The sequence below is a fragment of the Abramis brama genome, assembly GCF_963993115.1.
Source record: "Abramis brama genome assembly, chromosome: 16".
NCBI classification, from domain to species: domain Eukaryota; kingdom Metazoa; phylum Chordata; class Actinopteri; order Cypriniformes; family Leuciscidae; genus Abramis; species Abramis brama.
In genome coordinates, this window is record NC_139978.1 from 32,004,246 (window position 1) to 32,014,837 (window position 10,592).

General features: G+C 35.9%; 2 protein-coding genes across 2 annotated transcripts; one reads left to right on the plus strand and one right to left on the minus strand.

The window, feature by feature from the left end:
• Positions 1-543: 543 nt before the first annotated feature.
• On the minus strand, positions 544-3,982 carry uxt (ubiquitously-expressed, prefoldin-like chaperone). The gene is made up of 6 exons (XM_084087716.1): positions 3,689-3,982; positions 3,296-3,377; positions 1,213-1,280; positions 1,010-1,117; positions 863-926; positions 544-779 (listed from the first exon to the last, which is right to left on the minus strand). The coding sequence occupies exons 1-6, from the start codon at positions 3,769-3,771 to the stop codon at positions 717-719; spliced, it is 468 nt and encodes a 155-aa protein (XP_083943842.1). The 5' UTR covers positions 3,772-3,982; the 3' UTR covers positions 544-716.
• A 528-nt stretch (positions 3,983-4,510) lies between these two features.
• LOC311066487 (ER membrane protein complex subunit 3) lies at positions 4,511-10,487 on the plus strand. The gene is made up of 8 exons (XM_084087715.1): positions 4,511-4,881; positions 5,595-5,652; positions 6,290-6,383; positions 6,476-6,580; positions 7,912-7,993; positions 8,075-8,154; positions 9,063-9,145; positions 9,744-10,487. The coding sequence occupies exons 1-8, from the start codon at positions 4,727-4,729 to the stop codon at positions 9,846-9,848; spliced, it is 762 nt and encodes a 253-aa protein (XP_083943841.1). The 5' UTR covers positions 4,511-4,726; the 3' UTR covers positions 9,849-10,487.
• The last annotated feature ends 105 nt before the right edge of the window (positions 10,488-10,592 follow it).

A 10,592-nucleotide genomic window follows, 5' to 3' on the forward strand; every position in this document is an offset into this window, starting at 1 on the left:
ACATCCAGTTTCCATGGCAACTGTTACTAGTGTGACAGGGTAGCCATCATACGGATGCTGCAGAAACTTAACATTAACCACTGTCTTCGTCAATCAGAACAGCTAAAATAAAAGTTTAATTAATAATCAATTAATTTCAACGTAATTTTTGAATCCCAAATGCAGCACAGAACTGATTATATAGAGTTTATCCTCTTATTATTTGTAGATACAACCAACAAATAAATACTACTTGTATTTTAGATTCAATATTTTAGATTGATTTTGAGCTTAAGTTTTAATGTTATATATGCATATGGAATACCTGATACCAAATGATGAACCAAATGAACCAAAAATTTGAACAGATCATGACATTCTTCATTTCCAGTAAAACAATTTTAATAATAAATTGCTTGTCATACCTAAACAAGGTAAGCCTAATTTTTCTACATAAAATCTATTCATATAGATCATCTCATCTTATATGAAGGAATTTATGTGTTTTAGTGTATTGTATGTACAAACAGCGATATAAATCTAAAATGATCACGCCACAGAAAGTTGTACTGAAAATGTTACAATTTATTCAGCAAAATTTTCAAAACAACAGTATAACCTGTTAAAAGGCAACGCTCCTCTGAACTGATTGCCATAATGTTCACATTGTTTGAAACAAACATTACAGTCATATGTGCAAAAATAATACACTGTGTGTGCTGTGATTGATGAATGTACTACAACACCTCCCTCCTTCTGGTCTCTGGAAGATCCTTCAGACCTTGCAATTCCCTCAATCCCTGTGAGAACAGATTATTTTTTACTCATCACAATAAACTGGAAAAGGGACAAAAAAAAAATAATAAAGCAGAATCATTTGTACCTCCAGAACCATGCGGATGTTCGCCTTTATTTTTGCTGCATCTTTGGTAAGAACCTCGGTATACCTAAAGAATTAAAATAATGATAAACATCTTTGGGCATACATGCAAATTTCAAAATGATCAAAAGGTAAAACCAAAAGTCTTACTCGGTTAGCTGATTCGTCTTCTTTTCTATGAACTTCAAAGCCTCTGCATGGGTGAATTCGACAAAGAATCCATAACCAACTGCCACATATATTTTTGATGCATCAGGTCTAGAACAAATGAATCGTTTATGAGTTTGCTCTTTCAAAATGTTAGACAGAGGTATTGAGGCACAGTGAGCCGACATCAGACTTGCAATACTTACACATGAGCCTGCACATAGAAATGGCAGCCAAGGTCAACATCAGTTTTGAGTTCTTTGCTGTCACTTTCCTAAAGATGAATAAAATATAGCAAAACAACATGTTATAAACACATAATACAGAATGAGAGCAAGAAAACACTCATATATATGTGTGTATATATATATATATATATATATATGAAGACTTCAGATGCAAAAGCCTCTAAGTGCCATCTGAAATTTTCTTCTAGAATGATCATTTTTATCAAGCTCGTATATTTAAGTTCAATAATTTCACTTAAATGGCAATGCAAATTACCTATAAATTGTCATTTAAGTGAAATTACTGAACTTAAATATACAAGCTTTATAAAAATTATCATTCTAAAAGAAAATTTCAGATGGCACTTAGAGGCATCTGAATATATATATACAGTGAGGAAAATAAGTATTTGAACACCCTGCTATTTTGCAAGTTCTCCCACTTAGAAATCATGGAGGGGTCTGAAATTGTCATCGTAGGTGCATGTCCACTGTGAGAGACATAATCTAAAAAAATAAAATCCAGAAATCACTATGTATGATTTTTTAACTATTTATTTGTATGATACAGCTGCAAATAAGTATTTGAACACCTGAGAAAATCAATGTTAATATTTGGTACAGTAGCCTTTGTTTGCAATTACAGAGGTCAAACGTTTGCTGTAATTTTTCACCAGGTTTGCACACACTGCAGGAGGGATTTTGGCCCACTCCTCCACACAGATCTTCTCTAGATCAGTCAGGTTTCTGGGCTGTCGCTGAGAAACACAGAGTTTGAGCTCCCTCCAAAGATTCTCTATTGGGTTTAGGTCTGGAGACTGGCTAGGCCACGCCAGAACCTTGATATGCTTCTTACAGAGAAGTGTGCTTCGGGTCATTGTCATGTTGGAAGACCCAGCCTCGACCCATCTTCAATGCTCTAACTGAGGGAAGGAGGTTGTTCCCCAAAATCTCGCAATACATGGCCCCGGTCATCCTCCCCTTAATACAGTGCAGTCGCCCTGTCCCATGTGCAGAAAAACACCCCCAAAGCATGATGCTACCACCCCCATGCTTCACAGTAGGGATGGTGTTCTTGGGATGGTACTCATCATTCTTCTTCCTCCAAACACATTTAGTGGAATTATGACCAAAAAGTTCTATTTTGGTCTCATCTGACCACATGACTTTCTCCCATGACTCCTCTGGATCATCCAAATGGTCACTGGCAAACTTAAGATGGGCCTTGACATGTGCTGGTTTAAGCAGGGGAACCTTCCGTGCCATGCATGATTTCAAACCATGACGTCTTAGTGTATTACCAACAGTAACCTTGGAAACGGTGGTCCCAGCTCTTTTCAGGTCATTGACCAGCTCCTCCCGTGTAGTTCTGGGCTGATTTCTCACCTTTCTTAGGATCATTGAGACCCCACGAGGTGAGATCTTGCATGGAGCCCCAGTCCGAGGGAGATTGACAGTCATGTTTAGCTTCTTCCATTTTCTAATGATTGCTCCAACAGTGGACCTTTTTTCACCAAGCTGCTTGGCAATTTCCCCGTAGCCCTTTCCAGCCTTGTGGAGGTGTACAATTTTGTCTCTAGTGTCTTTGGACAGCTCTTTGGTCTTGGCCATGTTAGTAGTTGGATTCTTACTGATTGTATGGGGTGGACAGGTGTCTTTATGCAGCTAACAACCTCAAACAGGTGCATCTAATTTAGGATAATAAATGGAGTGGAGGTGGACATTTTAAAGGCAGACTAACAGGTCTTTGAGGGTCAGAATTCTAGCTGATAGACAGGTGTTCAAATACTTATTTGCAGCTGTATCATACAAATAAATAGTTAAAAAATCATATATTGTGATTTCTGGATTTTTTTTTTAGATTATGTCTCTCACAGTGGACATGCACCTACGATGACAATTTCAGACCCCTCCATGATTTCCAAGTGGGAGAACTTGCAAAATAGCAGGGTGTTCAAATACTTATTTTCCTCACTGTATATATATATATATATATATGGAAACGCATAAGTGCAGGACTTTAGAACAAGCTCAAAATATGGTTTAGTGGATTTAAAACTACCTGAATGCTTTGTATTGTATTCTTCAGCTGAAGGTATTGTGCTATTTTCTCATATACAGCATCTCTTTGCTCCAACACTTTCCTGTCAGAATCGAAATAGCAGTAGATAAGCTTTTAATATGTAGAATAAGATATACATATATTAAGATATACATATAATAATACTACAATAGGTTATAATAATATACATTATTGTGCACTATGAGAATTTATTTGGTACTCAGTGGTACCACAAAGAATACCATGGTATTACCATGCTACATGTAAAAATATGGTATTGCGATTGAACTCATGGGATTACCATGGTACAAACATGGTAATACTATGGCAGCCTTTGTACGTGCAATACGCAAATGTATTTCACCAAAGACATAATCAAGTGATGGTACTTACTGTAAGTCTTGTCTCAACACTTCACTGATAAATGTCTCATACTGCAATACTTTTTCATCAATATCTGGCGTCCCAGAAGTCATGATGTAACAAGAAAGATGGTTGCAGATAGACTTGAACAATAATCAACGTTTATATAATTAATCTACATCAAACATCGGGGCTGACGCAGCGATTAAAATCGTATAGATGACAGATTATTTTGTTTAAGTGTGAAAATACTCGTCTGTGCAAAGCTAACCCGTCCTTCTGTCTGTCACGTGGCTCTCCACTTGTTTACAAGACACACACGGAAACGTACTCGAAACCGGAAATGGCGTTAGCTAACTTTTTCTTTTTCTTCTTTAAAATATATAAACAATTTTTAATATGTAAGGCATATTTTACCTATCGGTTAGTGATATAAAATAACTGAATAATAGCACATAAATGCATATGTAAACACGTCATAGTTCAAAGTAGTGATGGGACAACGGTCCGATTCATTTCTGCGAATCGGTTCTTGGAAATAGTTCGTCTCAAGGAACGGGTTAAAAACGTTTTGATCTCATGATGTGATCTCTGACATTCTCGCGTGGCATATTACATACTCAAAACGTCAGTAAAGCTATATATATAAATATGTATGCATGTACACACATTACTATTTATTAAAACCAGCTCTATTATCATAGTAAAACTGTCAAGTTCAAAAGAGACTCGTTTCAATAAGGACCCGAGAAGCGAGAAGCGCACGGACCCACTCTGCACGGACCGATTCATTCCAATTCGTGAATCGTCAACATGTTCAAGATCCGACTCAATAGAACTCGTTCACGAATCGCACATCGCTACTAGTTCAAAGGTCAAACAGCAGCTGCGCAGAAGGCGCATGTAAATGCAGCAATGTGCCGTTTCTTTCGTATAAAAGTGTAATAGTTTTAACATAGTTTGAATTTTCACCGTGCTTTAATCTCAAGCATCATAATAAACTTAAAAGTGTCAGTGTTTTGAGTTCAGACAGTTGTAAAGGATAGTTTTGGAGTAGTCAGTACAGGAATGGCAGGTCCAGAGCTGCTGCTTGACTCCAGTATTCGCCTGTGGGTTGTTTTGCCCATAGTCTTCATCACTTTCTTCGTCGGAGTTCTGCGGCATTACGTCACTCAACTGATTCATAATGAGAAGAAAGTGGATCTGCAGCAGGTGTCTGATAGGTGAGATCACTGATGCAGTTATTCAGCCATAAACATGTTATCAAACTCACAACATTTACATAGAAAATAGATAGTAAAAACATTAACAATGTAATCTGTAAATATGTAAATTAGAATTTACTTAACGCTAAAAAAAAATATTTATCTCTGCAGTTAAAATAAATAAAAGCTGTGTATTCTGCATTATCAGGGAATAAACATGTATAATTAATTATGCAAAATACAGCTGAATTGAAAAGGAGACATTTCCTAAATTCAGAACTTTTCCCAAACCTGAACATCAGAACTTTTTAATTCATCCCCATTACGAAGTATGGAAATGGAAATGCAATGAATCAATTTAATTTCCTGCAAGCACATTGAATCTGAATCCTAGAGAAGTTATTTTTAAGAGTTTAATAACTTAAGTGCTGCAGGAAACATTTTGAGGGAAGTGTTTTATAATCTCATTGGCACTGTTGCAGTTTTCACACAACACATATGCATTTATCTAATAATAATCAAAATTCAAACTTTTCAAACTACTTAAAACCTTTAAAACTAATTAAAAATTCCAACTGCTTCAAACTTCATGATTTTTAAACCACTTCAAACTTTCTGGTTAGGCTTTCTCAAGACAACATAAAATTTGTCTCAACTAACATTTGAATCTAGTCTAATCTTATAACCAGAGGTGTTTAAGACTTTAATTCATTTGTTGTTTTAATCCACAGCCAGGTGTTGCTACGCAGCCGCATTTTGAGAGAAAATGGAAAATATATTCCCAAACAGGTATTAATTACTTTAATTATGAATAAGATTTCCCAGGATATTTGCATGGAGTCAACTTTTAAAACTTTCCCCTGGTTTCACAGACAAGGCTTAAAGGATTACCGGTAGTTCACCTTATTTACTCACCCTTGTGTCGTTCCAAATCGTGAGACTTGCGATCAACTTGAAGTTGAAGTTCAACTACAAATGAAGTTATTTTTAATGAAATCTGGGAGCTTTCTGTCCTTTAATGAAAGCTATGCAACTACCACTTTGATGCGTCAAAAAGTTCATAAAAAGATTGTGATACTAATCCATATGAATTGAGCGGTTTAGTCCAAATTTTCTGAAGAGACTCGATCACTTTATATGATTAACAGATTGAATTTAAGCTTTTATTTGTATATAAACATTGATCAGCGAACATAAACAGAAGCTCAACCGAACCTGCTTGACACTACATGAATGAACCTCATTGGTTCTTGCAGAAGCTCAAACGTGCTGCGTAACACGAGAATGAACCTCACTGGTTCTCACGCATCAAGCGAACATGCTTGAGCTTCTGTTTTTTTCTGTTAATCTAAGCCCTGTCTGTTAAACCAGGCCTTTATTTGTTTGATTTAATGTGTCACTGATAAACTATGCTGTCCCGTTGCAGTCATTCGCCATGCGAAAACACTATTTCAATGACCCTGAGACTGGATTCTTCAAGACGGTCAAAAGAAAAGTGATCCCCAAAAACCCCATGACCGGTAAGATGTTACTCTAACATCCTAGAGCTAGAAGAAATGACCTTCTATGCTTCATCACTATGTCTGAAAACCTGTCCCTTTTTCACTCCCAGACCCCAGCATGTTGATGGACATGATGAAAGGGAATCTGACCAATGTGCTGCCAATGATTCTGATAGGAGGATGGATCAACTGGGCCTTTTCTGGTTTTGTCACAAGTATGAGCTTTTGTTACTTGCTAGAATTAAAATGCTAAACTAGAAGAGAAGAATCGAATTATCATGTGCAAATGTGGTCTTATTCCTAAAACAATCATTTTGTAAATGTGATCGAATTCAGGGCTGTAGGAAGGATCTGAAATGTTAAGGGAGGTATTCTAAACCTTAACAGCCGGCTCATGAATTTTAATTGGGTGATGTAACGTTTGCCCAGTACATTCATAACTCATTTTCTGAAAGCCAGACGTTGGTAAGTGGGCGCTAACCATAGTAGGATTACTTCATACGTGCCTATTCAGTCCACTGCTGATGCAAGCGGTTGGCGGAGGCTTGTGTTTGTTCTTAAAGTGGTTACAGTTTGCTTTTTCTCAATGTTACCAAGCAAAACGGTTAAACTCTTAAAGTCCCACTGTAGTCAATAATTTTATACCTTAACTCATCTTTGATCACCAAAATGACACATTTCAAAGTTTTTTCCTTGAAAAAAATGTATTCGTGCCTTAAAATAGCTTGAATGTAACTCTACACCTTTGCCCCATTTGGTATAAGTCGCTTTATGAATATGTAAATGATCCCCGCCTCCACTCACTCACACCAGCTCAGAGATCCACTCGTTGACGTGATTGGTTACAAAGTTTTTGAGACTTTGGTTCTCTGCGGTTTTAAGGAGAAAATACTCAGGAATGGTGTTGACTTATGAATTTACACATAGTTTGTATTAAAGCATATTAAAAACACCACATAGACATATAAACAACACAGGGGGACTTTAAAATATAACCATTTTCTAAAAGGCAGAAGGGGACGACTTTAAAAAGGTCAAAAAGTTATAGAGAACGCTATTTTATCAAGAAACATTTTTTGTTGCTTAATATTTGTGTGTAAACTGTGACCATTCAAAGATTTTGGGGTAAGTAAAATTTGTTAAATTTAATCATTAAATTGATCAAAAGTGACAGTAAAGTCACTTACAATGTTACACAAGATTTCTATTTCACATAAAAGCTGTTCTTTTGAACTTTACATTCATCAAAGAACCCTGAAACAAATGTATCACTGTTTACTCAGAAATATTAAGCAGCACAACTGTTTTCAACATTGGTAATAATAAAATAGCATATTAGAATGATTTCTGATGGATCATGTGACACTGAAAATTCAGCTTTGCATCACAAGAATGCATTTTACAATATATTCAAATAGAAAAGTGAAAAATAGAAATAGAAAAATTGTAATATTATTTCTCATTATTGCTGTGTTTACGGTATTCTATGATCAAATAAATGCAGCCTCGATGTTGTTTTAATGTTGTGCCGCTTATTTCCTTTCAGCTAAAGTTCCGTTTCCTCTGACTCTGAGATTCAAGCCCATGTTACAGAGAGGAATTGAGCTGCTCTCTCTGGACGCCTCATGGTACAGTATTGATGTGATGTTTTTTTAATTTGTTGACAGAAGCTGAAAACTATGCATAAAATCTGAATATGTCGTTCTTAGGGTCAGTTCAGCTTCATGGTATTTTCTCAATGTGTTTGGGCTCAGAAGCATGTACACCCTCATCCTTGGACAAGACAATGGTTGGTTGTTTTTGTTTAAAATATTTAGACCTTTTTATGACATCAACTTTATTGTATTATATTAAATGTTAATATATATTATATATATATATATATATATATACATACACTTCCCAGCCAAAATAAGTCACTGTTTGGATTTAAATAGGCAAATGCTTAAGAGTGTGTAGCTTTTCATTTCTTAAACATCCATGAAGGAAGACACATCATGGCCATATTCCAGGATGATAATGTCAAGATCAAGCTCAAATTGTGAAATAATGTTGTTCCAACCCCGTAAGACTTTCGTTCATCTTCAGAACATGAATTTAGATATTTTTGATGAAATCTGAGAGCTGTCTCACTCCTTCATAGGCTTCTATGTAATCGATATTTGCCATCCCAGGAAAGTTAGTAAAGACATCGTTAAAATAGTCCAAGTGACTACAGTGTCTCAACCTTAAGTTTATCAAGCGACGAGAATACTTTTTGTGCGCAAAAAACAACAAAAATAACAACTTTATTCAACTATTCAATTTCTTCTGTGTGGGCCTCTGACGTGAGTTCACGTAATGTAACTAACTTTTCTGGGATGGCAGATATCGATTACATAGAAGCCTATGAAGGAGTGAGACAGCTCTCATATTTCATCAAAAATATCTTAATTTGTGTTCCGAAGATGAACGAAAGTCTTATGGAGTTGGAACAACATGAGGGAGAGGAATTACTGACAGAATTTTCATTTTTGAGTGAACTATCCCTTTAAGCATTTGCCTATTTAAATCCAGCTACTTTGGCCGGGCAATGTCTGTGTGTGTGTATATGTATATGTCTATATATATGTAATTATTTACATTTTAATCTTAGCTATGGCATTTGATATAAGCTTTAGATCTTAGATATTTAAACTAAAAGTTGTTAATTTTTAGCTGCAGATCAGTCAAGAATTATGCAGGATCAAATGACGGGGGCTGCGATGGCGATGCCCCCTGATCCTAACAAAGCATTTAAGGTGAGTAGAACAAAATTTGCGTCAAGTAAACCTGTTATTTTTATGTGATGTACATCTTTGCTTTTGTTATTTTATCAATATGAATTCTTTTTCCATGACAAACATGCACAAACAAAAACTTTCTAAAAAAAAAAAAAAGAAGCCAGCAGCAGTTATTTGTGGTTTGCACAAATTTAGTTAAAGTAAATTTTCTTGGGAAATCACGCCTACGCTCCCAGTGGACGGATTGATGTATGCAACAGCAGCCTCAATGTGGAAATGTGCTCACTTTAATTTCATAACCTTATCATCTTAAGATAATTGTGAAACCTTAAACTTTGCTGTTTTGAAGCTCGCATAATTACAGAACTACTGAAACCTATTTCTTGAGGAACGCAGATTGTATTAGGTGCAATAAGTCGAGGCAGTTCCATTACACGATATATATATCATACACAATAAGATCTTTTGGTCTTCATTTACTCACCCTCATGCTGATGTAAACCTGCATGGCTTTCTTTTCCATGTGGAAAACAAAAGGAGACGTGACGTTTAGCAGGATGTGCACGTGTAAAGCTCTGCAATGCTCTGAATGTCTTCTCCTTTATGGATGTTTCAGAGCGAGTGGGAAGCCCTGGAGATTGTGGAGCACAAATGGGCCCTGGAGAACGTTGAAGAGGAACTCATGTGTCAGGATCTGAACTTCAGAGGACTCTTTAGTTAAGATCTACAGTAAGAACAACCATGTTCTGACGTCTGCCTGATTGCAAACCACCTTTTGATATGAAACAGTGCTGTGCATTTTGAAACCAGCTGTTATTTCTTAATATTCAATTGTTGGTACTTGTTGACTGCAGTGATCCTGATAGTGTTGAGTTTCTTTTGGTCACCCATGTGAACGTCCTGCAAAGAATCTACAATATGTTTGGAATTAAGTTTTTTGTGAACTGTGAGCACTACACATAAACATTTAATTTGATACAGTCACAGTAAAGATCTAAATGATAGAAATTAAGCCAAAGAATTTAATACAGAATTTCTCATGTTTTATGTCTTAATAGTTTGTGTGTGAAATGGTGCCTTGGAAAAAAAAGAATAAAAAAAAAATATATATATATTTTTTTTTTTTCAGTTAAAACGTCAGTTTGGTTTTCATCTTTCATTAAATGGTTGCTATCCAGTTTTTCTCCTTTGTGGTTGGTGATCATCACACAGTTCCTTATTGACAAGCCATTGTTTCAGACACAGAGATATTATAACAGCAAGTTGAATGTAAAAACAGATTCTATTTTGGTCTCTGTGCTAGAGAGGAATGTAATAATTTAATAAACATTATATGGAGCCCTAAGGTGAGGAGGAAATCAATTAGTGCTTGTCTCTGATTGAATCATTCGAGAGGAAATTGAGCCGGAGGATGGTTTGTCTAATACTGGTGAATCATATTTAACACTTGCATGACTCCACGTTT

Bases quoted from the DNA above. Each gene is read 5' to 3' on its own strand.
- uxt (XM_084087716.1), bottom strand. From the start codon at position 3,771: ATGACTTCTGGGACGCCAGATATTGATGAAAAAGTATTGCAGTATGAG. The intron at 3,378-3,688 runs GTAAGTACCATC...CGATTCTGACAG, and splicing joins GTGTTGAGACAAGACTTACA to GAAAGTGTTGGAGCAAAGAG. The intron at 1,281-3,295 runs GTAGTTTTAAAT...ATTCATCTTTAG, and splicing joins ATACAATACAAAGCATTCAG to GAAAGTGACAGCAAAGAACT.
- LOC311066487 (XM_084087715.1), top strand. From the start codon at position 4,727: ATGGCAGGTCCAGAGCTGCTGCTTGACTCCAGTATTCGCCTGTGGGTT. The intron at 4,882-5,594 runs GTGAGATCACTG...TTTAATCCACAG, and splicing joins CTGCAGCAGGTGTCTGATAG to CCAGGTGTTGCTACGCAGCC. The intron at 8,155-9,062 runs GTTGGTTGTTTT...GTTAATTTTTAG, and splicing joins CATCCTTGGACAAGACAATG to CTGCAGATCAGTCAAGAATT.